Source organism: Erinaceus europaeus, chromosome 19 (genome assembly GCF_950295315.1).
Source record: "Erinaceus europaeus chromosome 19, mEriEur2.1, whole genome shotgun sequence".
Lineage (NCBI taxonomy): Eukaryota > Metazoa > Chordata > Mammalia > Eulipotyphla > Erinaceidae > Erinaceus > Erinaceus europaeus.
The window spans coordinates 67,502,409-67,530,243 of record NC_080180.1 but is presented as its reverse complement, the minus strand read 5'-3'; the positions used below and the strand labels follow the sequence as shown (position 1 = coordinate 67,530,243).

Sequence of the window (27,835 nt, the reverse complement as noted above, 5' to 3'; positions counted from 1 at the left end):
TCTCTGTCTTCCTCTCCCCTCTTGATTTCTCTTGTCCTCCTTCATTGTTATCCAACAACAATGACAGCAATAACAATAATAACTACAACAACAGGGTGGGGGTAATGGCATAATGGTTATGTAAAAAAGACTCTCATGCTTGAGGCTCCAAAATCCCAGGTTCAGTCTCCCACACCACCCTAAACCAGAGCTGATCAGTGCTCTGGTAGAAATATAATAATAATAACAATAATAATAACTACGACAACAATTAACAACAAGGGCTACAAAAGGGAAAAAATGGCCTCCAGAAGCAGTGGATTCGTAGTGCTGGCACCGAGCGCTAGCAATAACCCTAGAGGCCAAAATGAATAAATGAAAATAAACATCAAAAAAAAAAAAAGAAAAGAAAAGAAAGTAAACATCAGCCAGCCATAGTAAAAAATGGTGGAAGGAGAGGAGGCCTCAGAGGTAATGGGATACACCTGATGATGGCTGGCCGGGCCTTCTCAGGTGCACAGTCATTCTGTCTCTCTCTTTCTTCCCTTAATCACACCTTCCTCACAGACTTCTTCTTCTTCTAGCATTTGCCCTTCTTCCGTAGCCAGTCCACAGCGTCAGGTTGAGCCTGATGTCAGGTTTCGAGACCTCCTTTGAATCTGGAGAGGTGGCCGTCGTTGACTATGTGGGTCACAGTCTGCCTGGAGCCGCAGGGGCAGTTCGGGTCGTCTCTGGCTCCCCGGCGCTGGAACATAGCGGCGCACCGGCCGGGAGCAAAACAGGAGTATGCATAGGAAAGCAAAATTTAGGTTGGAACAACATTACAACCCTGAAAAAAAAACCTACCTTAAATTTTTTTCAACCACTGACTGATTCACAAATGGATGTCTAAGATAGATAGTAACTATATAGACTTGGGAGGAATCTTAATATTTATTCCCTTTTGTTGCCCTTGTTGTTTATTGTTGTAGCTATTGTTGTTATTGATGTGGTCGTTGTTGGGTAGGACAGAGAAATGGAGAGAGGAGGGGAAGACAGAGGGGGGAGAGACAGACACCTGCAGACCTGCTTCACCGCCTGTGAAGCGACTCCCCTACAGGTGGGGAGCCCGGGGCTTGAACCGGGATCCTTACGCTGGTCCTTGTGCTTTGCACCACCTGCGCTTACCCCGCTGCGCTACTGCCTGACTCCCCTTCAGAGAAAATCTTTAATGTGTTTTTTCTCAATTCTTTTAAAAAATTATTTTGGTTTTTAAGTTATTTATTGGATATAAATAGGCAGAAATGGAGAGGGATTGGGGAGATAGAGAGGGATAGAGACAGACACCTGTAGCCCTGCTTCACCACTTGCAAAACTTTCCCCCTGCAGGTGGACTGAGGGCTCAAACCCAGGTCCTTGCACATTGTAACATGTGTGCTCAACCAAGTGCGCCACCATTGGCCCCTGAGGTGTTGTTTTGAGAAATGCTGTGACACTTAAATAGTAATATAATAATTTGTTTTATTAACTCATATGATGTTAAATTCTTTACTCAGAATCTATTTTTTAAATGAGTTGTTTCATTTTATGTTTTTATCAGTGATGCTAAAAATTCTAAGATCTTGTCAAGTTATAGCTAGTCGTAAAATTTCTTCAGCTTCTATTTAAAAAAAATCTCTCAGCAAACAAGGAGAGTATGCTACTTAGTGATAGACTTTTAATCTTTATTTGTATCGTGTTGGCAGTTCAACAATACCCGCTGAACACTTACTAGATGCTGAGAATACAAAGAGAGTCAGACATGGTCCCTGTCCCCATGGAGCTTTTGTCTCTTGTGGGCAAACACACAGTGCAAAGACATCAAGTTTATTCTAAAACAGACAGGATGTCAGTAATATTGGGCCATTAAGTACAATGATATGTCCTTGTTTTCAATGTCAAGGCAAACAAAATAGAAATCACTTTCATGTGCTGAAACTGTAACATCACGAAGAACTAGCTTTTAGAGATTCACATGATAAAAGTAGTTAATGCTAAAAATCCACACCACAGGTTTTCAAGTATTTCATACTTAGATTACTGTCCACATTTGTGCTGTCATGTTAGCCATAACCCCAGGCTCCGAATCATTCACATCTTGGCACACCAGGGTTCAGCTTCTCATTTCTTCTTCTTCTAGCGTTTGCCCTTCTTCCGTAGCCAGTCAACGGCGTCAGGTTGAGCCTGATGTCAAGTTTCGAGACCTCCTTTGAATCTGGAGAGGTGGCAGTCGTTGACTATGTGGGTCATAGTCTGAGCTTCTCATTGAGTTTATGTATCAGAACAGCTAATTCCTCAGTTGCTTGGCTCTTGTCCTCCAAAAGTTCATAACGAAGGCTGGAGATATCTTGCTTGATTTCTTTTAATTCACCTGTAGTATTTGATTTAAACAGATAATCAGTAATCTGCTTGTTAGATTAGAAAAAAAAGGCTAAATCATACAGTATGAACACATTTGCTTCATAAAGTATTCAAATAATTATTTCATATTTTTCCATGAAAATGCTGAAAAAATATTGCTAAAAATATACAGGTCTCTTGCAAAGACTATGAAAATTACTGTTGTTAGCCTAGGGCATAGATGTGTGGAACTATACCCCTATTCTCTTATGATCTTGTAAACCATCATTCAGTCACTAATAAAAAATAAGTTATATATTATATACATTTTTTTTTTTTTTTTTTTGCCTCTAGGGTTATCGCTAGGGCTCAGTGCGAATCCACTGCTCCGGGAGGCTATTTTTCCTATTCTGTTGCCCTTGTTGTGGTTGTTATTATTATTGTTGACATCATTTTTGGATAGGACAGAGAGAAATGGAGAGAGGAGGGGAAGACAGAGAGGGGGAGAGAAAGACAGACACCTGCAGACCTGCTTCACTACTAATGAAGCAACCCCCTGCAGGTGGGGAGCCGGGGGCTCAAACCGGGATCCTTACGGTCCTTGTGCTTTGTGACACTTGCGCTTAACCCGCTGCGCTACCGCCCAGCCCCCTATTATATACATTTAAAAATATTTATTTATTTATGAAGCCTGGTAGGCAGAGACAAAGAACTAGAAATCACTCTGGCATGTGTACTGTTGGGGACTGAACTCTGGACCTCATACTTGAGAGCCCAGTGCTTTATCCACTGCACCACCTCCTGGACCACTAAGAATAAATTTTTTAAAAGTAGCCCAGCGAAACATTTAATAATAAAATTGGACTGGAGCGTTGTCCTGGGACTTGTCTGACTCTGAGAACATGTTTTTCTGTGGGAAGGTCTGTCTACAAGGAATTCTTCTGGCTCCTGTAGTCATCAAGATCAATACCAACATGAAAGGGAATCCTAGCAAAACAAAGCCTTACTGAAAACAAATCAGTGTGTTTAGCAAACAAATACACACATAGAAAAAGTCCTTGTACCCTGACACATACCTACAAGTCACTCTTAAAATGCCTCACTGTTTTTTGCCCAAGTTAGCATTTCCTCTTCTTATTAATGCAGAAAAATCTGGCAGCATCTTAGTGTTGGAAGGGACAGTTTTCGTATTTATTGCAACTTAAGAAAAAAATCATCCTGGGGGGCTGGGGGGTAGCACAGAAGGTTAAGCGCACATGGTGCAAAGCGCAGGGACCGGCATAAGGATCCCAGTTTGAGCCCTTGGCTCCCCACCTGCAGGGGAGTCGCTTCACAGGCGGTGAAGCAGGTCTGCAGGTGTCTGTCTTTCTCTCCCCCTCTCTGGCTTCCCCTCCTCTCTCCATTTTTCTCTGTCCTACCCAATAACAATGACAGCAATAACAATAATTGTAACAACAACAAGGGCAACAAAAGGGGAAAAATATAGCCTCTAGGAGCAGTGGATTCATAGTGCAGGCATCAAGCCCCAGTGATAACCCCAGAGGCAAAAATAAAAATAAAATAAATAAATCAACATGGAGGAAAAAGTTGCATTTTTCCCCACAACACTATGCCTATTGTTCAGGCTCCCCTGCCCTGCCTTGTCTGGATTTTTTTTATAGTGGCACAGTGGATAACACACTGGACTCTCAAGCATGATATTCTGAGTCTGACCCCAGGCATTTCATGTGCAGGAGTGATGCTCTGGCTCTCTCTCCTCTCTGTATCCTTAATGAATAAACAAATCTTTGGGATTAAAAAAAAATTTTTTTTAAGAGAAAAAAAATTTTTTTTAATTTTTTTTAAGGCATCTATCGGGATCATAAAAAATTTTTTTTTTATGATCCCGATAGATGCCTGGTCTAGTGTAATCCTGGGAAGATGGGCACATGGAAGTAGAAGTCAAGAGAGAGAGCAGAAGAGAAAAACAGGTCAGAGATTTCTTTCTGAACAACAAGGCAGAGATCTTTCCAAGGAGTGAAATCTGTTTGAGCCAGCCATTACTTTACCTGTGCCACGGGAATAGTGCCAACACGCAGGTGCACCGTCTAGAGCAAACCTGAGATCTAGTCACCATCTGTGACAAGGGCCTCAGGCTCCCGGGAGGACAGTGCCCTCCCATTCTCAAAGCCAGTCGGGTGTCCTGAGTGGAGACAGACTGTTTCTCACTGACCTTTCAAAGAACTGATCTCTGAAAGAGTTTTAGAAATGCATGAGGTCCTTCAGTAAGTCTCAGAGGACCCCCCAGCTGGTCCTGAGACTGGATGTTTTGAGTCTCCTCCAGTAGGGAGTTTTCCAGGTCTGTTAAGTTGGCTGCAAAGGGATTATTTCTCCAGTTCAGAGGTGCTCACCTTCATTCACTTCATCATTTTCTTTGTCGACTTGTGCTTTCAAGACATACCGCTTGATAAGTCTTTTCATTATCTGCTGTTGGGCAAGACAAACAGAAATGATCACATCACCAGGGAAATACACAAGTAACCTGGAAACCACTCCCACAGAGATCCCCACACCTACTGAAGAACCACCCAGAACTTTGTGACTTATTGCTGATCCTCAAACTTTTTTTTTGCTTCAGGAATGAAAAAGTTTTGTTTATCTAGCGAAGTTGGAAGACCTCAACTCATGATTCTCTTTCAATTACACTAACACTATATTATCATTTGTAGATATCACCTTCCTCATCATTTAAAAATATGAATATAAGGGCTGGGTGGTAGCATACAGGGTTGAGCACATATGTTACAGTGCACAAACCTCCCCATCCCCACCTGCAAGGGGAAGCTTCATGTGTAGTGAGAGAGGACTGCAGGTCTCTCTCTCTCCTTTCCCTTTCAATTTATGTCTCCAAAATAAATAAATAAATAAATAAATAAAAATTAAAATGTGAATGAAATGGAAATACAGAAATGGAAATACAAACAAGGGAATATTAACAAGGTCAACACTGTCAAGTGTTAGGGTGGGAATGAATGGAACTTTTGCACCTGCTGGCACCAGCATAGACAAGTAACTTGAAAAACAATTTGGCATTAGTTTTTTATATTAATTTTATTATTATTTTTAAAATTAATTTTATTTTTGAGAGAGATGCATAGACACACACACACACACACACACACACACACACACACACACACACACACTCACAGAAACACCAGAGCACTGCTCAGCTCTGGCTTATGGTGGTGTGGGGGATTGAACCTGGGACTTAGGAGCCTCAGGCATGAGAGTCTGTTTGCATAACCATTATGCTGTCTCCCTGCCCTAATTTTATTTTAATGGGAGAGAGAGATCTATAGACAAAAACACAGAGAGACAAGAACCATGCTCATCTCAGGCTTATGGTGAACCTGGGACCCTAGTGCCTCAGCCCTAAGAGCCTTTCGCACGCCATTATGTTATCTCCCCAGCCCTTGGCATTATCTTTTTAAATTTTTTTTTAATATTTATTTTATTTATTTATTCCCTTTTGTTGCCCTTGTTGTTTTATTGTTGTAGCTATTATTGTTGTTGTCGTTGTTGGATAGGACAGAGAGAAATGGAGAGAGGAGGGGAAGACAGAGAGGGAGAGAGAAAGACACCTGCAGACCTGCTTCACCGCCTGTGAAGCGACTCCCCTGCAGGTGGGGAGCCGGGGGCTCGAACCGGGATCCTTATGCCGGTCCTTGTGCTTTGCGCCACCTGCGCTTAACCCGCTGCGCTACAGCCCGACTCCCCGGCATTATCTTTTAAAGCTAAACTCCTGCAGTTCATTTCTCTGCAAAGAGCCTAAATAAATTTTTCATACTTGGACAAAGAGACAGGAACATTTGTAATAATTCTATCCAAATTGACACACACAAAAAAAGTTGGAAAGCAGTCTAACAAACCTCAACAGGGACGCTAGACAAATAAGCCTTGACATGTTAAAAAGAATGTTCTGCCTCTGTGCCGCAGACAGCATTAGTGTTGAGCTAATGGACTATGACCACTCGAAACAGTATGGATGAGGCCTACAAGCAGCAGCAGTGAGTGAAGAATCCAAGTTGCAGACTTCATGAAATAAGAAACTTTGTATAAAAGCCAATACCGGGAGTCGGGCGGTGGCGCAGTGGGTTAAGCGCATGTGGCGCAAAGCGCAGGGACCAGCGGAAGGACCCCGGTTCGAGCCCCCGGCTCTCCACCTGCAGGGGAGTCGTTTCACAGGCGGTGAAGCAGGTCTGCAGGTGTCTGTCTTTCTCTCCTCCTCTCTGTCTTCCCCTCCTCTCTCCATTTCTCTCTGTCCTACCCACAACGACGACAATAATAACTACAATAATAAAACAAGGGCAACAAAAGGGAATAAATAAAAAATGAAAAAAAAAACAATAACCACCACATCTATGCAACGCATTATTAGAAATGTTTACATATGCAAGAAATCTAAGTCTTGGGGGTCGGGCGGTAGCACAGTGTGTTAAGCGCATGCGGCGCAAAGCGCAAGGACCAGTGTTAGGATCCTGGTTCGAGCCCCCGGCTCCCCACCTGCAGGGGAGTCGCTTCACAGGCGGTGAAGCAGGTCTGCAGGTGTCTGTCTTTCTCTCCTCCTCTCTGTCTTCCCTTCCTCTCTCCATTTCTCTCTGTCCTATCTAACAACAATGACAACAACAACAACAATAGCTACAACAACAATAAAAACAACAGGGGCGACAAAAGGGAAAATAAATAAATATTAAAAAATTAAATCAAAGCAATGTGTTGAGAAACTCAAATCTGAGGACAATAACCTCCTCTCGATTGGGGGGTGGGGCCAGTGGGGGGCACTGAAGATGGCACTGACCTTCTCAGGTGGGTGTGCATGCCACATGGAGTCACAATTCCCTACCTGTTACACACACACTCACACACATACCAGAGGTCTCAGTAAAATATAATAAAGGAAAGTGGCTTGGAGCTAAAGTGCTCATATAGCAGGAACAGAAAACAGACTTCAGTTCTTTATTTTTTATTATCTTTATTTATTGGAGATAGCCAGAAATCAAGAGGGGAGGGGGTGGCAGAGAGGGAGAGAGACAGAGAGACACCTGCAGCCCTGCTTCACCACCCGCAAAGCTTTCCTCCTGCAGGTGGGGACTGGGGGCTCGAACCCGGGTCCTTGCGCACTGTAGTAGGTGTGCTCAACCAGGTGCGCCACCACCTGGCCCCCCTCAATTTTAAGTAAGTAGAAATTATGAGAAGTGGCTCATGAATGATGTCAAGGTCACATCGGAGGGGTGTCATTCCTCATGGAGTCACTGCAGGTGAAGAGGGAACCCAGACATGGAAAGGAAAGGGCCACTTACCAGTCCCTGTAAGGTGTGAAATGCACTACATCCCATGGGCAGGTCTGGGCCCGCACACACCCACTCCTCCTTCAGGGACGCACTGAGCACCGATGATGAGGTAACACGCAGGACTGGCCTGCGACCGGAACCCAGGTCTGCAGCAAGCAGGCTTCCCCTAAGTCTCTCATGTCAGCACCCCACTCTGGGAGAGGGAGCAAGGCTACAGACAGATGAAGAAAATGGACCAGCCACTGACGGAGCTCACCTGATAGCGTGTGGGCTGAGTGAGGATGCTGTTAAAACTGTGTGCCTCAAAAACTCCTGAGTTAGACTGAGTGACGAGGTTTATCTAGGAGAAAAAACAGTTAACACAGTAAACCAGAATACATTCATCTGGAAGTCAAAAGTTGAATCCACTGATTCTCTTGGGTGGCATTTCTGGAGTCAACATTTCCAAGGAGCATTCTGTGGAAGCTGAGTTTTACAAATGGTTTCCTGTGCTTGCAAAGGGAAGACCCATGTGAACAGCCACAGGCCTTTGTCGAAGTGCTGTCACTGTACTAAAGGGAGCCGGCTCACAGATGAAGCTTTTTAAGCAGCTGGCTCACGCTGAACCCTTGTTCCCGGGCCCCTGGCTTAATCACCAGTTGGCCCACCTGCTCCTCAGCCAAAGCCCCTCCTACACCAACTTGGAGGTGGCCTTTGGTGTAGTTACCCTGAAACATCTGTGAAAAGCAGGACCTTTCCCAAGCAAGGCCACCATATCTGCAGAGAACTGGCTTAGAAATGGGGCTTTCTGAGAGAGACAGGCTAGGGGGTGGATCGACCTGCCAACGCCCTGTCCAGCGGGGAAGCAACTACAGAAGCCAGACCTCCCACCTTCTGCACCCCATAATGATTCTGGATAAAGAACAGGAAAGCTATCAGGGGAGGGGATGGGATACGGAGATGTGGTGGTGGGAACTGTGTGGAGTTGTGCCCCTCTTGTCCTATGGTCTTATCAATGTTTCCTTTTTAAAAAAAATTTATTTCTTTATTGGGGAATTAATGTTTTACATTCAACAGTAAATACAATAGTTTGTACATGCATACATTCCCCAGTTTCCCATTTAACAATACAACCCCCACTATGTCATTTATCATCCTTCATGGACCTGTATTCTCCCCACCCACCCACCCCAGAGTCTTTTACTTGGGTGCAATATGCCAATTCCATTTCAGGTTTTACTTGTGTTTTCGTTTCTGATCTTGTTTTTCAACTTCTTCCTGAGAGTGAGATCATCCCATATTCATCCTTCTGTTTCTGACTTATTTCACTTCACATGAATTTTTCAATGTTTCCTTTTAATACATAAAAATTATAAAATAAAAAAGGGGCTTTCTAAGGTTGACCTTCGTGTGAGCAGGCCCGCCTGGCCTCATGGGCACGTTGTGGTCACGGGCAGGCCGCCTGTGTCCCTTGCTCACTGCCTGCCACCACTGTAACGAGGTTGGGGTGGCACCTGGAGCCGCAGGAAGGGCCGAGTCCTTTTCGGACATCGGGTCCACAGATGCAATGCCTCTGTGCTCCACCAGAGGGCAGTGTGGCCGAGGAGAACTGCAGGGGTGCCCACACTTCCCCAGTCTCCTCCCTCTGAAAAGAAGAGCAGGAAATCGCAGTTTCTCCAAAGGTTTACTAGCTCTCACACACAAAGTGCATGTATGTGACATGGGTGACATTGAGGACATTTAAACAGCTCCATGAACAGTTTTAACAGTAAAACCCAAACGGCCACACCCCCCTGTGCCCTGGAGGGTGCTGCAGCTCTCGGGGAAGCTCTGTGCTGCCAGGGCTCATCCTGTCTGTCTCTATCAGAAAGACACAGTGGCGCCGGAGTGGTAGACCCTGCATGGCGGAGGCCCCAGTGCACAGGAAGCTGTCTGTAAGCAGAAATGGAGACAAACGCTTCAGGGGCACACCTCCCGAGAGAGTACAGCACTCCAATTGTAGCCTCCTCTCTGGAAGAAACTTGTCCCCCTTCCTCCACTGATGGTGCAGGGAGCTGGAGGGGGGTCTGCACCCATGTGAGTTGACTTATCTTTCTGGGGGCTGTTGCAGGGAGCTGGAGGGGGCTCTGCACCCATGTGAGTTCACTTATCTCCCTGGGGGCTGGTGCAGGGAGCTGGAGGGGGCTCTGCACCCATGTGAGTTCACTTATCTCCCTGGGGGCTGGTGCAGGGAGCTGGAGGGGGCTCTGCACCCATGTGAGTTCACTTATCTCCCTGGGGGCTGGTGCAGGGAGCTGGAGGGGGCTCTGCACACATGTGAGTTCACTTATCTCCCTGGGGCCTGTTGCAGGGAGCTGGAGGGGGCTCTGCACCCATGTGAGTTCACTTATCCCCTGGGGGCTGGTGCAGGGAGCTGGAGGGGAGGGGGCTCTGCACCCATGTGAGTTCACTTATCTCCCTGGGGGCTGGTGCAGGGAGCTGGAGGAGACTCTGCACCCATGTGAGTTCACTTATCTCCCTGGGGCCTGTTGCAGGGAGCTGGAGGGGGCTCTGCACCCATGTGAGTTCACTTATCCCCTGGGGGCTGGTGCAGGGAGCTGGAGGGGAGGGGGCTCTGCACCCATGTGAGTTCACTTATCTCCCTGGGGGCTGGTGCAGGGAGCTGGAGGGGGCTCTGCACCCATGTGAGTTCACTTATCTCCCTGGGGGCTGGTGCAGGGAGCTGGAGGGGAGGGGGATCTGTACCCATGTGAGTTCACTTATCTCCCTGGGGCCTGGTGCAGGGAGCTGGAGGGGAGGGGGATCTGTACCCATGTGAGTTGACTTATCTCCCTGGGGCCTGGTGCAGGGAGCTGGAGGGGGCTCTGCACCCATGTGAGTTCACTTATCTCCCTGGGGGCTGGTGCAGGGAGCTGGAGGGGGGTCTGCACCCATGTGAGTTGACTTATCTTTCTGGGGGCTGTTGCAGGGAGCTGGAGGGGGTCTGCACCCATGTGAGTTCACTTATCTCCCTGGGGCCTGGTGCAGGGAGCTGGAGGGGGCTCTGCACCCATGTGAGTTCACTTATCTCCCTGGGGCCTGGTGCAGGGAGCTGGAGGGGGGTCTGCACCCATGTGAGTTGACTTATCTTTCTGGGGGCTGTTGCAGGGAGCTGGAGGGGGCTCTGCACCCATGTGAGTTCACTTATCTCCCTGGGGGCTGGTGCAGGGAGCTGGAGGGGGCTCTGCACCCATGTGAGTTGACTTATCTCCCTGGGGCCTGGTGCAGGGAGCTGGAGGGGGCTCTGCACCCATGTGAGTTCACTTATCTCCCTGGGGGCTGGTGCAGGGAGCTGGAGGGGGCTCTGCACCCATGTGAGTTCACTTATCCCCTGGGGGCTGGTGCAGGGAGCTGGAGGAGACTCTGCACCCATGTGAGTTCACTTATCTCCCTGGGGCCTGTTGCAGGGAGCTGGAGGGGGCTCTGCACCCATGTGAGTTCACTTATCCCCTGGGGGCTGGTGCAGGGAGCTGGAGGGGAGGGGGCTCTGCACCCATGTGAGTTCACTTATCTCCCTGGGGGCTGGTGCAGGGAGCTGGAGGGGGCTCTGCACCCATGTGAGTTCACTTATCCCCTGGGGGCTGGTGCAGGGAGCTGGAGGAGACTCTGCACCCATGTGAGTTCACTTATCTCCCTGGGGCCTGTTGCAGGGAGCTGGAGGGGGCTCTGCACCCATGTGAGTTCACTTATCCCCTGGGGGCTGGTGCAGGGAGCTGGAGGGGAGGGGGCTCTGCACCCATGTGAGTTCACTTATCTCCCTGGGGGCTGGTGCAGGGAGCTAGAGGGGGCTCTGCACCCATGTGAGTTCACTTATCTCCCTGGGGCCTGGTGCAGGGAGCTAGAGGGGGCTCTGCACCCATGTGAGTTCACTTATCTCCCTGGGGGCTGGTGCAGGGAGCTGGAGGGGGCTCTGCACCCATGTGAGTTCACTTATCTCCCTGGGGGCTGGTGCAGGGAGCTGGAGGGGGGTCTGCACCCATGTGAGTTGACTTATCTTTCTGGGGGCTGTTGCAGGGAGCTGGAGGGGGTCTGCACCCATGTGAGTTCACTTATCTCCCTGGGGCCTGGTGCAGGGAGCTGGAGGGGGCTCTGCACCCATGTGAGTTCACTTATCTCCCTGGGGCCTGGTGCAGGGAGCTGGAGGGGGGTCTGCACCCATGTGAGTTGACTTATCTTTCTGGGGGCTGTTGCAGGGAGCTGGAGGGGGCTCTGCACCCATGTGAGTTCACTTATCTCCCTGGGGGCTGGTGCAGGGAGCTGGAGGGGGGTCTGCACCCATGTGAGTTGACTTATCTCCCTGGGGCCTGGTGCAGGGAGCTGGAGGGGGCTCTGCACACATGTGAGTTCACTTATCTCCCTGGGGTCTGGTGCAGGGAGCTGGAGGGGGCTCTGCACCCATGTGAGTTCACTTATCACCCTGGGGCCTGGTGCAGGGAGCTAGAGGGGAGGGGGTTCTGCACCCATGTGAGCTCACTTATCTCCCTGGGGGCTGTTGCAGGGAGCTGGAGGGGGCTCTGTACCCATGTGAGTTCACTTATCTCCCTGGGGGCTGGTGTAGGGAGCTGGAGGGGGCTCTGCACCCATGTGAGTTCACTTATCTCCCTGGGGGCTGGTGCAGGGAGCTGGAGGGGGGTCTGCACCCATGTGAGTTGACTTATCTCCCTGGGGCCTGGTGCAGGGAGCTGGAGGGGGCTCTGCACACATGTGAGTTCACTTATCTCCCTGGGGTCTGGTGCAGTGAGCTAGAGGGGAGGGGGCTCTGCACCCATGTGAGTTCACTTATCACCCTGGGGCCTGGTGCAGGGAGCTAGAGGGGAGGGGGTTCTGCACCCATGTGAGCTCACTTATCTCCCTGGGGGCTGTTGCAGGGAGCTGGAGGGGGCTCTGTACCCATGTGAGTTCACTTATCTCCCTGGGGGCTGGTGTAGGGAGCTGGAGGGGGCTCTGCACACATGTGAGTTCACTTATCTCCCTGGGGGCTGGTGCAGGGAGCTGGAGGGGGCTCTGCACCCATGTGAGTTCACTTATCTCCCTGGGGGCTGGTGCAGGGAGCTGGAGGGGAGGAGGGCTCTGCACCCATGTGAGTTCACTTATCTCCCTGGGGGCTGGGCAGCGCCCACTGCTGCTGACCCTCCTTGGCAGATTCCCTCTCGTGTCCCAGGAGGGCACATCCCCGGGGTGTGAGCCCACCTCCAGGTAAAAAAAAACCCACCAAGATGAGCATTAAAGAAGAATGAGATGCCAGGGCATTACATCTGGGGAATGAATGTGGATTTCCCAAAGTGAGAGACAGCACAGATGCCGTCTTGATCTCCCCGCCCTTCAACTCAGCACTTTGTGGTATAGACACTTTGTGGTATAGATGCTGCTATGCTGTGACTTCCTAAGGTGTCTCAGCCACTGGACAATTCCACACCTTTTGGCTAACAGGTGAGGCAGCCTCGTATCTGCCTCCCTCCTACCACTTCAGGTTCCCCCACATCCTCTGCCTCCATGCCATTTCCTTTAGTGAAAACTAAGTTCATGCTACTACAGTGCTACCAGGAAGCTCATCTTTTCTTTAATTTTTTATTATTTTTCTTTATTTATTTTGGATAAAGACAGCCAGAAATCAAGAGACAAGGGGGAAGGGAGTAGTAGGAGGGAGAGAGACAAAGAGACACCTGCAGCCCTGCTTCACCACTCACAAAGCTTTCCCCCTGCAGGTGGGGGCTGGGGGCTTGAACCCAGGTCTTTGCCCATTGTAACGTGCACTCAACCTGGTGCGCCACCACCCAGCCCCAGGAAGCTCATCTTTAAAGAGAAATCAAAGTCTGACTTAATTGGAATGACACTGTGGCAGACATTTCTTGATTAATCATAAAGGAGTCTTTTTTGTTTAAGACTTAAAAAATATATTTATTTATTCCCTTTTGTTGCCGTTGTTGTTTCTAGTTATCATTGATGTCATTGTTGTTGGATAGGACAGAGAGAAATGGAGAGAGGAGGGGAAGACAGAGAGGGGGAGAGAAGGACAGACATCTGCAGACCTGCTTCACTGCCTGTGAAGCGACTCCCCTGCAGGTGGGGAGCTGGGGACTCAAACCGGGATCCTTATGCCGATCCTTGTGCTTCACGCCACGTGCTCTAACCGCTGCACTACCGCCCGACTCCCCATAAAGGGGTCTTTATAATTACTGTCAGAAGGTGTGCTTAGGCCTGTACAGTGACAGAAACCATCTGCCCAGTGAAAAGGTTTCTACAGGAAGAACGTGGTAAAGGGAAATGCAGTGAAAGCTTCAGCGGCACCTAGGTGACAACAGTCCTGCAAACTGCCGTTCCTACAATAGACTCAGCTGAAGTTGGAAAGACAACTTCAGTGTTAGCTCTCATAGCTCAGCTGGCAGAGTGCAGGACTGCATGCCTGGAGTTCCCAGCTTGATGCCTAGTGGTGCATGTACTAGAGAGGTGCCCTGGCTTCTCTATTTCATATTCAATAAGAGAAATAAACCTAAGAAAATGTTATTCTGGGGCCAGGAGATGGCACACACTTTACCATACACAAGGACCAGGGTTCGAGCCTCTGGACACCACATGGAAGCACCACACTAAAGGGGAAGTCCTCACAAGTGGTGGAAGTGCATCTCAGAGGGTCTCTCACCTGCCACAGAAAAAGACAAAGCGGCCAGGACCAGTCTAATTGTGCAGGTGTAAAGCCCCCAGCAAAATCCAGGCAGGAAAAAGGGGATCTACAACAACAACAACAACAACAACAGCTGTAGGATAATAGTCGAGAAGTCTGGATCTACAACAACAACAACAACAGCTGTAGGATAACAGTCGAGAAGTCTGGATCTACAACAACAGCAGCAGCTTTAGGATAACAGTCGAGAAGTCTGGATCTACAACAACAACAACAGCTGTAGGATAACAGTCGAGAAGTCTGGATCTACAACAACAACAACAGCTGTAGGATAACAGTCGAGAAGTCTGGATCTATAACAACAACAGCAGCAGCAGCTTTAGGATAACAGTCGAGAAGTCTGGATCTACAACAACAACAGCAGCAGCTGTAGGATAACAGTCGAGAAGTCTGGATCTATAACAACAACAGCAGCAGCAGCAGCAGCTTTAGGATAACAGTTGAGAAGTCTGGATCTACAACAACAGCAGCAGCTTTAGGATAACAGTCGAGAAGTCTGGATCTACAACAACAACAACAGTAGCAGCTGTAGGATAACAGTCGAGAAGTCTGGATCTACAACAGCAGCAGAAGCTTTAGGATAACAGTCGAGAAGTCTGGATCTACAACAACAGCAGCAGCAGCTGTAGGATAACAGTCGAGAAGTCTGGATCTACAACAGCAGCAGCAGCTTTAGGATAACAGTCGAGAAGTCTGGATCTACAACAACAGCAGCAGCAGCTGTAGGATAACAGTCGAGAAGTCTGGATCTACAACAGCAGCAGCAGCTGTAGGATAACAGTCGAGAAGTCTGGATCTACAACAACAACAGCAGCAGCTGTAGGATAACAGTCGAGAAGTCTGGATTTACAACAGCAGCAGCAGCTTTAGGATAACAGTAGAGAAGTCTGGATCTACAACAACAACAGCAGCAGCTTTAGGATAACAGTCGAGAAGTCTGGATCTATAACAACAACAGCAGCAGCAGCTTTAGGATAACAGTCGAGAAGTCTGGATCTATAACAACAACAGCAGCAGCAGCATTAGGATAACAGTCGAGAAGTCTGGATCTACAACAACAGCAGCAGCAGCTTTAGGATAACAATCGAGAAGTCTGGATCTATAACAACAGCAGCAGCTTTAGGATACAGTCGAGAAGTCTGGATCTACAACAACAGCAGCAGCTGTAGGATACAGTCGAGAAGTCTGGATCTATAACAACAACAGCAGCAGCTGTAGGATAACAGTCGAGAAGTCTGGATCTATAACAACAACAACAGCAGCAGCTTTAGGATAACAGTCGAGAAGTCTGGATCTACAACAACAGCAGCAGCTGTAGGATAACAGTTGAGAAGTCTGGATCTATAACAACAACAGCAGCAGCTGTAGGATACAGTCGAGAAGTCTGGATCTATAACAACAGCAGCAGCAGCAGCTTTAGGATAACAGTCGGAAGTCTGGATCTATAACAACATCAGCAGCTGTAGGATAACAGTCGAGAAGTCTGGATCTATAACAACAACAACAGCAGCTTTAGGATAACAGTCGGAAGTCTGGAACACAAAAAGAGTCATAAGAAAACCTCAGGTATTTTTTCTGTTTACTTTCAACAAATCAACAATGTCTTTTTCTTTTCTTTTCTTTTTCTTTTTTTCCTCCAGGGTTATCAATGGGGCTCAGTGCCTGCACTACGAATCCACTGCTCCTGGAGGCCACTTTTCCATTTTTTTTGCTTCCCTTGTTGCTGTTGTTATTGTTATTGCTGGTGGTGTTGTTGGATAGGACAGAGAGAAATGGAGAGAGGAGGGGAAGACAGAGGGGGGGAGAGAAAGACAGACACCTGCAGACCTGCTTCACCGCCTGTGCAGCGACTCCCCTGCAGGTGGGGAGCTGGGGGCTTGAACCAGGATCCTTACGCCAGTCCTTTTGCTTTGCACTACCTGCACTTAACCTACTGCGCTACTGCCCAGCCCCAACAATTTATTTTTGCTTATAAGCTGATAGCTTATTTTATATGAAGTTCTGAACAAAAGCAAGACACTGACTCCCTGAGACATTGAGAAGATGCTAAGCATCAGCCTATGACAGCCTGTTACTCAGTTTCTAAGTTCACACACAGAAATGACTATCCCCACACCACAAGACCAGGGGAGAGGAGATTTGTGTCTTGAGGACTTGTTTGTGCTGGCCACCTACCCTGGACTTGGAGTTGTCCATCCCCAGCTCTACGTCCTTCCGTAGCCGTCTCCGTCTGCATTTGGAAAGGTTGATGATCCTCATGACGAAATAGACAAACGACTTCGGACTAGGGACCAGACTGAAGGGTGGGGGCAATGTTTTCCCATCATCAAAATAAGACAGCCAAAGTTTTGAACGAGCAAACTTCCATTCTACATCACTGTCATCCTGTGTTACAAAAGAAGAAGAGAAAGGGGCCTTGTGGTGGCGGCCTGGTTGAGCACATATATTACAGTGTGCAAGGACCCCGGTTCAAGCCCCTGGTCCCCACCTGCGGGGGGGGTAGCTTCATGAATAGTGAAGCAGGGCCGCAGGTGTCTCTCTGTCTCTCCTCCTCTCTATCATACCCTTCCCTCTCAATTTCTGGCTATTTCTATCCAATAAATAAATAAACATAATAAAAAAAAGAGAAATAGCAACTAAAGGATGGTGCTGCTGATCAGTTTGGGTGGCATCTGTGAATGAACTGCAAAGACGCTGCAGTGACTTCCACACATCCATCTGCACAGAGTCCCTATCAACCTACATAATACCCTGGATATCTTTCATGGACCTCACTTTCTTACTTCTTCTTCCACATGCCCTTGTGAAAATATAACCAGAATTTCCCATCTCCCATCCCAGACCAAAGAAAGCACAAGAGAAACCCAGGGCCAAGAAGGGTTGAAAAGATCCCTCCCTCCCTCTTCCACACCCCTTTACTCCATGTTACGACACTAGGTTCCACAATTCCTGCTTCCTCATGCAGACCTGCCCACAGATGCAGGATGCTGTAGGTCACGTCCCAGGGCGGAGGACATGGCACTCAGATGGCATCTGTGTCTGCTGCATGTCCTGAAAGGCCCCTTACACCCTCGGTAGCCTAGGCCCCACCTGTGTCTCCTTTGGTCTGCTGCAAAGCTCAGGAAGTGACATGACCCTCTTAGCTCAGGAAGGCCGGAGAGAGCACACAGAGGTGCTGGCACAGAGGAGAGCTTGCTGCCCACACTCTGCAGTGTTCAGGGACCAGTTTCTGGAGAACTAACTTCTGCTGTGGGGACATTATCTACCAGCTTCTGGACCACACCTGGAGATTCATGAACTTAACTGACAGCAAAACTCCAGCAGGAAACTGAGCAACAAGTTGGAGGACATGTCAGGGAGAAGGTAGACTATGGAAAATGCTGGCCAGAAACAGAACATCACCAGCGCTCACTGATGCCTGCAGGCTCCTCTGCCAGGCTGATCAGATGACCGGCTGACTCTCCCAGTGGACAGTGACACCCTGCAGCCTATGCTGCCTCCAGCTCCAGGGTCGGAACTGCAGAAACACCCCCAAGAGACGGCAGAGTGATGGTCCCTTCACAGGGACCCTGCCGGCCTCCTAGCAGACCCAGGGGATGCGTCCAGCCGGGTGCTATGAGAGTGGTCGGCAGACAGGCACCGAGGAGAAATGGAGGCACACCTCGATCTCTTGATAGGAGCTATTAATCATAGCGATCAGCATGTTGAGCAAGACGACCACCATTGTCACGTTGTATATTCCATAAAGAATGTATCCAGTGTTCTCTATGAACTTGTGATCATACTTGAGCACAACAGAAGTCACTTCAGACAACCCAAATATTGACCAAAACAAAGTCTTGAAGCTTTCTTCTACACTGTTGACAGAACAAGGTGCAGTAAATAAATAAACAGTTCTCAGTATTAAAAGCTCAAAAGATATGTGAATCTGAATACTGTATAGCTATAAATTGTTATCAAAATAAGTCCTAAGAATAGAAATATCTTATTATACTTGATAGAAGCCAGTCTCTCAGGGTTTCAGGAATTGTGGCTAAGTGGTGTAATAGCCAAGCTTTTTTCTATGTTCATCAGTGAAAATTCCCTGACCATGCAGCTCAGGACGAGAGATGGTATGGTGGGTAGAATGTTGGACTCTCAAGAATGGGGTCCAGAGTTTGATCCCTGGTATCACATGTGCCACAGTGATGCTGTGGTTCTCTTTTTCTTTCTTCTTCCTCTCCATCTACATATATAAGTGTGTGTTTGTGTATATATAGTGCTAACAGGGTTGTCACTGGAGCTCAGTGAATCTACCACTCTCATTGGCATTTTTTTTTCTTCTTCCTCTTTCCTTTCTATTTTATTTGATAGGACAGAGAGACATTCAGAAGGGAGGGGGAGAGAGACAGACACCTGCAGACATGCTCCACCACTCACAGGCAGGGAGGAATAAATGGCATCAGGGACCCCCAAAGAGGCCAGGCTGTCCCCTCACAGTGAAGTGTGGGGGGTCTCAGTTGCAGGAAGCTAAAGAAGACTTCATGGGCAGGTGAGACCCAGCATGGAAACCATGTGGCCAGAGGCAGGAGGGTCCAGACCTCGTGCGCTGCGGCCATTCTGCTCCAAGGCCACTTGACTGTCTGCAGTATCCATGCTTTGTTGCCGCAGAGGCTGCGACTCTTGCGGGAAACAGTGGTGATGGCGACAAGATGCTGAAACCAAATCTGACATGGTGCATAATGGAGAGACAGCCAACATTATCAAATTGCCAAATGGCCAATTCCCTATAAATGGCCATTTCTGCCCAGAGTTTCCCCAAGGTTTATTCTTTTTACTTCATGTCAGAATCAACTCTGGCTGACAGTGATGCTGGAAATTGAATCGGGGACCTGAGAGCCTCAGGCAGGAAAGTCTCTTTGCAACCTTAATGCTGTCTCCCCAGCTAGAATTCCCCCAAGTTTTGATCTGCTTGGTGATCAAATGTTAGGCTGAGAGGGGTGGCTATGGAGGGTTGTCATCTCACACACGCACTAATTGTTTTTAGCTCTTAAAAACTCATTGGTTGGTGGTTGGGTGGTAGCGCAGTGGGTTAAGCACAGGTGGCGCAAAGTGCAAGAACCAGAGTAAGGATCCTGGTTCGAGCCCTCAGCCTCCCATCTGCAGGGGGGTCGATTCATAGGTGGTGAAGCAGGTCTGCAGGTGTCTGTCTTTCTCTCCCGCCTCTGTCTTCCCCTCCTCAAGACTTGCTGAAATTTCCCTCTATTATGAGCCGCACTACTTACGTGGTGAAGGCGGGGTTCACTTTAGCCCCCAGGTAGTTAGAGTACAGCATGAACATGCCAATCATAAAGGCAAGAAACACCATGACAAAGAGGACCATGAACTTGAAGATGTCCTTGACGGTCCTGCCCAGGGAGATCTGCAGGGGTCCAAAGCTCTCATTGGCGGGCAAGATGTAGGCGACGCGGGAGAAGCTGAGCACGACGGCCACGGCGTAGAGGCCCTCAGAGATGATCTGAGGGTCGGAGGGGAGCCACTTGTCCCTGGCTGCAGAGAGCAGAGGCCAGAGTGGAGCCTTCCGGGTGCTGGCCAGCAAGCACGGCTAGAGCCGGGCCAGTCGTCCCAGTGGGCAGGTGACCACCATCCCAGCTGGAGCCGCCCTACAGTTGCTTGGGCTCACTCTAGGCCCGAATCCCACGTTCATGAATTCTTTCAGCATGGGAAACACTGGCAGGCCACCCGCCTCCTGCCCTCCAGGTCTCCATCTCCTCCCCCTCTACCAGCCTCCGCCCCTCCATGTCCTGACCCCCAGGTGCCCCTTCCCCTGCTTCCTGTCTCTCAGGCCCTCTCGTCATCTCCTGCCCCCTACATCCTGCTCCCAGGCCCTCGAGTCTCTCCCCCTCCACCCAGCCTCCGGCCCCCAAATCTTGCCCCCTGAGTGTCTCCTCCCCCATCTGCTGCACTGCCCCTCCACTCAGACCACCCTTACCTCCTGCCCCCCAGGCCTGCCATGGCCCCTCACCGAATGTGAAGTACTGGACCTCAGGTGGGAGGGCGGCTGAGTGGAGGCCGCTCTCCTGGACGTGCCCGTCCACCCACTGCTGCGCCTTGGAGGCCCGCAGGAAGGCGAGGAGCCTGGCGGTGAAGGCGGCAATGAAGGTGGAGAGCATCCCGAAGTCCAGCAGGTTCCACAGCTGCAGCGCGTACTCCCGCGGCCCCTCCAGCCACAGCTCCTTGCACTCGGACCACATCATGCCTGCCACAGACAGGCCAGGTCAGCGGGCGCCAGCCGGGCTGAGAGGACCGGGCACCCAGGGGTGTGCGGCTGGTGGGTCTGGTGGACGCCCAGGCAGGGGGTCTGCACCAGGGGTCTGCGGGGAGGAGACCATGCGGCCTGATGCTCACCCCCCAGCCTGGAGCTTCCAGGAGCACTTAGCAGAAGACCCGACCTCTCACCACCCCCTGCACCCCTCCCTCAGCTCTTGGGGGGACCCTGAGTCCTGGCCTTTCTGGGAGGAGAGGGCATGTGAGGGACGCAAGCAGGTCCCAGAGAGAAACAGGAATCTACACGGGACGTATGATGTGAAGACAAGAGCAGGCAGAGGCCACAAGAGTGACACAGTGAGCCCAGCCACTGACTCAGGGGCTGGGGAGATACTGACAGGGAGCGAGAGGCTAGAGAAACAAGTTGGGGGCTGGCTCCAGTTTTTCTGATGGGGGCTTACAGCTTTTCCTCAAACAAGCCAGTGTGAGGAGAAGTAACAACAGTCTGAGAATAAAGCTTTCCTGGAACTAAACCAGTATGAACGCTATTTAATCTCGAGGGAACAATCACGAGTTCTTACAAGTATTTTAATCAAATATTTGATCACTACAAAAAGTCATGTTAAAATTTAGAATTTGTTCAGTAACTGACATTAGATTTCTAAAACATGTTATATTCATGGGTTGGCTTGCATCATTCTCTGAAATGCCTATCCATGCTATGGCACACCTGTTAATATCGCTAGTGAATCAATCTTTATAATATTTAATTAATTTATTTGATAGATCAGGGAGAAACTGAGAGGAAAGGGGGAGACACCTGCAACCCTGCTTCACCACTCAGGTAGCTTCCCCCTTGCCGGTGGGTGGGAGCTTGAACCCAGGGCCACATATATTGTAACACGTGTGCTCTAAGTGCCATAATCTGGCCCCCTGAACAAAAAAAAATATTGCTTTGGTATTTTGCTTCTCTTAGAAAAGTGATGTTACTATATGATGTACAATCATATTTGAACTAAAAGATGACAGTCACTATTAGATGTTCTTTTTGGTGGAGTCTAAAATACTTAGGAGAAAGTGCTTACAGGGTTGGTGAACTAGTTCTTGGATAATGCACTGTTTTGCTATATGCATGAGATGCAGGTTCAAGCCTGGCCACCACCACGCTGAAGGAAGCTTTGGTGTTGTGACATCTCTCTCTCTCTCTCTCTCTCTCTCTCCATCTTTCTCCCCTTCTCCCTCTTTTCCCTTCCTCCCTCCCTCCCACCTACCTAAGAAAGAGTGAGCTTACCAAGAACCCAGACCATGATCAGTATCTCGGTCCATGTGAACTGGGTGGTCTTCACCCTGAAGACCTGTCTGGGGTGGTCGACCTTGGTTACGTTGGGCGGTGTGGAGATGCCCTCAAACCTATCTGAGGCATTGAACACGAGCAGAGCCAGGAAGGTGATGAAGGACGCCGTGTGAGCCACAAACTTCATGAAGGGGCTTCGGAGAACCCTCCCCAGCTGCACAAAGGCAGATACACAGGGGCTTTCACTCCAGAGGTCTGCTTTCACTCCAGAGAACTCACACACAGGACCAGACAAACAGGATAAGCACATCAGACCTGCCTCTGCGTCTGCACTGCAGAACGTCTCAGTGGGCACTTCCTCCAAAGTGACCTACGGTGTTCAGCACGTCACTGTGCCAACCACAGGTGCATCTCTGGAGAGCTCAAAGCACATGATGGCTATTCTTGTCTTTATGTGAGAGTGTGCAATGCCAAGGGTCTTAGAATCAAAGAAAAGGAACTCAAATTGGTATGTGTAACTCATTATTGCTTTATGCTTGAAATGCTATGAGGTGCTGGTAGCATGTTAAAAATTCCATGGCATCATCTTCCCAGATAATAACTTGGGTCCACCTGCATATCAGATGTCAGGCTCAGGAAAAAACCAATATAGTCATGGGCCCTTTGGAATATAACTAAAATAGTCCTACTAGCTATCTTCAAAACGGAGACCCCAAATCTTCAACTGCAATATTCTGGCCTTTAGGTTCATGATTAGTCAACAATATGTTTGGCTTTATATGTTAACTCCTTTTTTCAGCCACCAGGTTCCAGATGTTACCATGATGCTAACTGGACTTCCCTGGACAGACAATCCAACCAATGTGTCCTGGAGCCCCACTTCCCCAGATCCCCACCCCACTAGGGAAAGAGAGAGATAGGCTGGGAGTATGGATCCACCTTCCAACATTCATGTTCAATGGGGAAGCAATTACAGAAGCCAGACCTTCCACCTTCTGCATCCCACAATGACCCTGGGTCCATACTCCCAGAGGGATAAAGAATAGGGAAGCTATCAGGGGAGGGGATGAGATGCGGAGTTCTGGTGGTGGGAATTGCGTGGAATTGTACCCCCTCTTATCCTATGATCTTGCCAGTGCTTCCTTTTTATAAATAAAAATTAAGAAAAAATTCCTTGAGGGTTAAAACAAATGTCACTGCAGCCCAGGAGGTGGTGCAGTGGCTAGAGTGCCGAGTACTCAAGTATGAGTCCTGTGTCCATCACTGGTAATGCATGTGTCAGAGTGGGGATCTGGTTCTCTCCCTTTCTCATAAATGAACAGATTAATAAATATTAAAAGCAGTGTACTATTACTATAGAAATAAACTTTAGTTCTCATTTCTAAATTCCTAAAATCATGCTGTATCTTGCATTGTTTTCTGTTACACACACACACACACACACACACACACACACACACCCTTTCACTCTAGTGGTTGGTCGTGCTGGGCTGAAGTCTGGGGGCTCTCACGTGAGAGTTACCATCACTGTGACATTTCTCAGGACTCTTGTGTATGTTTTTTTTCCCTTTTGTTGCCCTTGTTTATCATTGTTGTTGTTATTATTGCTGTTGTTGTTGGATAGGACAGAGAGAAATTGAGAGAAGAGGGGAAGACAGAGGGGGAGAGAAAGACAGACACCTGCAGACCTGCTTCACCACTTGTGAAACAACCCCCCTGCAGCTGGGGAGCCGGGGTCTCTAACCAGGATCCCTATGTCAGTCCTTGCACTTTGCACCATGTGTGCTTAACCTGCTGCGCTACTGCCTGGCCTCACCGTGTATTTTTTTTTAAAGACACAAACTGTTGTGTTCAAGGAAAATACTATTTGCTGCTAGCACAATAAGAAGACACATAACCCCCGGCTCCCCACCTGCGGGAGAGTCATTTCACAGGCGGTGAAGCAGGTCTGCAGGTGTCTGTCTTTCTCTCCCCGTCTTCCTTTCCTTTCTCCACTTCTCTCTGTCCTATCCAACAATGACAACATCAATAACAACAGCAACAATAAAAACAACAAGGGCAACAAAAGGGAAAAGAAAGAAAGAAAGAAAGAAAGAAAGAAAGAAAGAAAGAAAGAAAGAAAGAAAGAAAAGAAGACCCCACTGATAGACAACAGAGTGCAGACGATGTGGTACAGACACAACAAACATTCTCCAGCCATAAAAAGATGGAGTTTGGGGCCAGGAGTTAGCGCACTCGGTTAAGCGGACATAGTGCAAAGGCAAGGACTGTGCAACCATCCAGGTTCGAGCCCCAGCTCCCCACCTGCAGGGGGGTCACTTCACAGGTGGTGAAGCAGGTCTGCAGGTGTCTGTCTTTCTCTCCCCCTCTCTGTCTCCCCTCCTCTCTCAGTTTCTCTCTGTCCTATCCAACAATAACAATGGAAAAATAATGGCCTCCAGGAGCAGTGGATTTGTAGTGCAGGCACTGAGCCCTAGCAATAACCTTGGAGGCAAAAAAAAAAAAAAAAAAGGAAAAAAAGAGATGGGAGTTTTACCATCAGTAACAGAATCAAAGGAATTCGAAGTTATTATTTTAAGTGTAAGCAAGCCAAATGAAAGACAAATATTAGATGATTTCACCTACTTCTGCAACATAAGGAAACAAAGTGATGAACAGATACAATCAAAGAGAAATAAATTAGAGTTCTTTGTCAACAACCAGAGTAACTGGAGCAGCAGGAAGTGGGGATGGGCTTCAGTAGATGGTGGTAGGTCTTCCTTTTCCTTTTTTAGACGGAGGGAGAGAGAGAGAGAGAGAGAGAGAGAGAGAGAGAGAGAGAGGAAACAGAAGATTTCTTCAATGTGGTGGGGGCCAGGCTCAAACTTCAGTCACAAACATGGAACAGCAACATACTATGTGACTGAGCTATTTTGTCAGTCATTTCTTTTTCTTATTTATTTAGTAAAATGAGATAAGAAAGTGTGGCCCAGGAGGTGGCACAGTGGTCAAGGTTAGCACTTTTAGTCATGAGGTCCCCAGTTTGATCTTCTGCATCCTGTATACCAGAACACTCAGGTGTTCCCTCCCTCTTTCTCTCTCTCCCACTCTGTCTGTTTTGTGAAATAAACTGTCTTCAAAAATAAAATTAAAACATCTAAGCAGGTTAACTTACAAGTCATCCCTGAGTTTTAGAAAGTCATAAAAATACTACAAAAGTATAAAGTTCAGTTCACAATTATTTTAAGGTAAGTCCTTTAATATCCCACATGACAAAACGTTCTTAAAAACCCCGTCTTCTAGGAGAAATAAAAAACAGTTCCTCCTGTTCCCAGGGCTTCTGTAGCCCAAGAATTAGGTACATTTGGTAGCTCTGTCAAGTCGGCTGTCTACACACTCAGACCTTTCTTTCAACCTCCACATGCCCTTGAAAAGCATGAAGCTTCACACTTAGGAAACTGTAACCTCAACAAGCATTTGGTGTGTCCAGGACCCTAAACTGATGCCGTAAGTGACCCAAGAATGCCGAGCGTCTCTGGGATGCAGAGACGCATGCAGAGACAAATGCCACGGCATCTGCATGGCACAGTAGCACACGCAGCAGAGCCCAGAGCCCTGAGCATCTCTGGGATCAGCATGCAGAGACAAATGCCACAGCGTCCGCATAGCAAAGAAATACACGCAGCAAAGCCCAGAGCCCTGGGCGTCTCTGGGATCAGCATGCAGAGACAAATGCCACGGCGTCCGCATAGCAAAGAAATACACGCAGCAAAGCCCAGAGCCCTGGGCGTCTCTGGGATCAGCATGCAGAGACAAATGCCACGGCGTCCGCATAGCAAAGAAATACACGCAGCAAAGCCCAGAGCCCTGGGCGTCTCTGGGATCAGCATGCAGAGACAAATGCCACGGCGTCCGCATAGCAAAGAAATACACGCAGCAAAGCCCAGAGCCCTGGGCGTCTCTGGGATCAGCATGCAGAGACAGATGCCACGGCATCCGCATGGCACAGAAACACACGCAGCAGAGCCCAGAGCCCTGAGCGTCTCTGGGATCAGCATGCAGAGACAAATGCCACGGCGTCCGCATGGCACAGAAACACACGCAGCAGAGCCCAGAGCCCAGCCAGGCACTTTTGGTACTGGTCTGAAAGTGTCACACGCCTGCCTGGGCTGCTGCCCTGCTGCACTGCAGGCTGATGTTAACAACGTGGGGGGGGGGCAAGCAGGGGCAGGTGAGCGGCCCCTTTTGGAGGAGGGAGGCCTGGGGCAGCTGTGTGGCTCTGCTGGCAGGCTCCCTCCCGTGGCAAGTGTGAGGGGAGGGGAAGCCTGAAGGTGCTGGCTTGGAACCGGCTGGGGTTTAGGTGACTGAGCCGCCCCAGGGGATACACAGGTACACCCGGACTTCCATTTCCCTCAGGACAGAGAATCACTAGGTGGGAAAGAGTTCTGCTTTCAGGTATGCTTTTCTGCATCATTTGTCATTCTGAACCTTTGTGTTTATGCCCTTCAGGCACCTCAAGGCGCTTTCCCACGATACATAGTAAAGGAACCATCAAAAGTGACCCCAAGGTCCAGCTTCCTGCCTCACACCCCGGACAGCTCAGCGTCCTGCTCGCCACCCCACCCCCAGCGTGCCTGCCAGCAGACCGGGTCACACTGAGCTGGAAAGGGCAGGTCCCCAGGCTTGCTTGCAAGTGTCCTCTGATGTGAACAAAGCCTGGTTTCAGAACGTGGGGCCAGGACCCTGGCGTGCGGGGCCTTCTCTGGCTTGCAGACTCAGGAGCTGGCTCCCTTTCCACCTGCTCAGCTCTCAGGTACAGCCAGCAGACAGACACTGAGGGGGACGTAGGCAGGATTCCAGCCACACTGTGAGCACACACTGTGGGACACCCAGCCTCCAAACCCACTTTTCAGAGTTTTCTAAAGGGACAAAGGGCTGGACTGCTGTCCTTCCAGTCTCAGAGTCACTGGGGGTCCAGTTCCTCACCAGCCCAGCCCAAGGACTCTACTGACTGAGCCTCTGGGGCCTCACTCCAGGGCAGCCTCCCTGCCGCAGGGGGTGTCAGCTTGAGCCTCAATGTGTCCTGCCTCGAGTGACTTGGCCCCTCCTCGCAAGAGCCCTTCTCACATCTTGTCTGAATTATCTTCTGCCATTCAAGAGTGGGCCTTGCATTCCTGAGCCTCAAGCACTGGAGTGACACTGAGATGCAGGAAGCCCTTTCCTGTCCCCACAGCAGGGACACTTACCCGGCTGTATGGCGCGATCCAGTAGCCTACGGCCAGGAAGGGGAGCCCCAAGGCCACCATCAACACCACCAGACACTTGACGGCCACCGTCTGCTCCCGCAGGCCCGACAGGTTCTCATACCAGATGGTATGGAGCTGCTGCTGGCAGTTGGGGTGAGCCACGAACTGTGGGGAGAGACAGGTCACGCAGCCGCATCTCCCACAGAGCAGGGGCCTGCAGAGGCCCTCCACGCCACGCCACGCCAGCTTCAGAACCACCCGGGCCCCCAGTCCCCTCGCAGGGGAAAGCTTCGCGAGTGGTGAAGCAGGGCTGCAGGGTTTCTCTATCTTTATCCCCCTCTATCTCCCTCTTCCTCTTGAAATTCTGGCTGTCTCTATCCAGTAAAGACAATTTAATAAAATAAAAAAGAAAGAAAGAAAATCTGTCTTTCCACAGGAAAACTACTGTAGCATCATGAACAGCTTCCTTGTAACAAACTACAGCAGCTAATAGATTGTGAACTGAGCCACCATCAACAAAGGGCAGGTCACAGACCACACGATGATTCTCAAGGCAAACAGTCCCATTCTCAAGGCAAACAGTCCCGGCTAGGCAGCCTCTTTGTCAAAACAGCCACCCACAGGCCGTCCCCGTCCCCACCCGTCAATACTGCTTCAAATCTCCTTTTCAGGGGATTTTTCTGGCACGAATGCTAATCCC

At 49.2% G+C, this 27,835-nt stretch overlaps 1 protein-coding gene across 1 annotated transcript in view; it reads right to left on the bottom strand.

Moving 5' to 3' along the window:
* Positions 1-2,243: 2,243 nt before the first annotated feature.
* The window catches only part of TRPC3 (transient receptor potential cation channel subfamily C member 3), a 38,327-nt gene continuing 12,735 nt past the window's right edge, over positions 2,244-27,835 (bottom strand). The window contains exons 3-11 of the mRNA XM_060179172.1: positions 27,136-27,300; positions 21,908-22,124; positions 20,375-20,608; positions 19,635-19,899; positions 18,032-18,227; positions 16,546-16,755; positions 7,927-8,010; positions 4,728-4,803; positions 2,244-2,368 (exon numbers count right to left, since the gene is read on the bottom strand). Of these exons, the coding sequence (XP_060035155.1) occupies positions 2,244-2,368; positions 4,728-4,803; positions 7,927-8,010; positions 16,546-16,755; positions 18,032-18,227; positions 19,635-19,899; positions 20,375-20,608; positions 21,908-22,124; positions 27,136-27,300 (1,572 nt within the window). The remainder of the gene's footprint in view (positions 2,369-4,727; positions 4,804-7,926; positions 8,011-16,545; positions 16,756-18,031; positions 18,228-19,634; positions 19,900-20,374; positions 20,609-21,907; positions 22,125-27,135; positions 27,301-27,835) is intronic.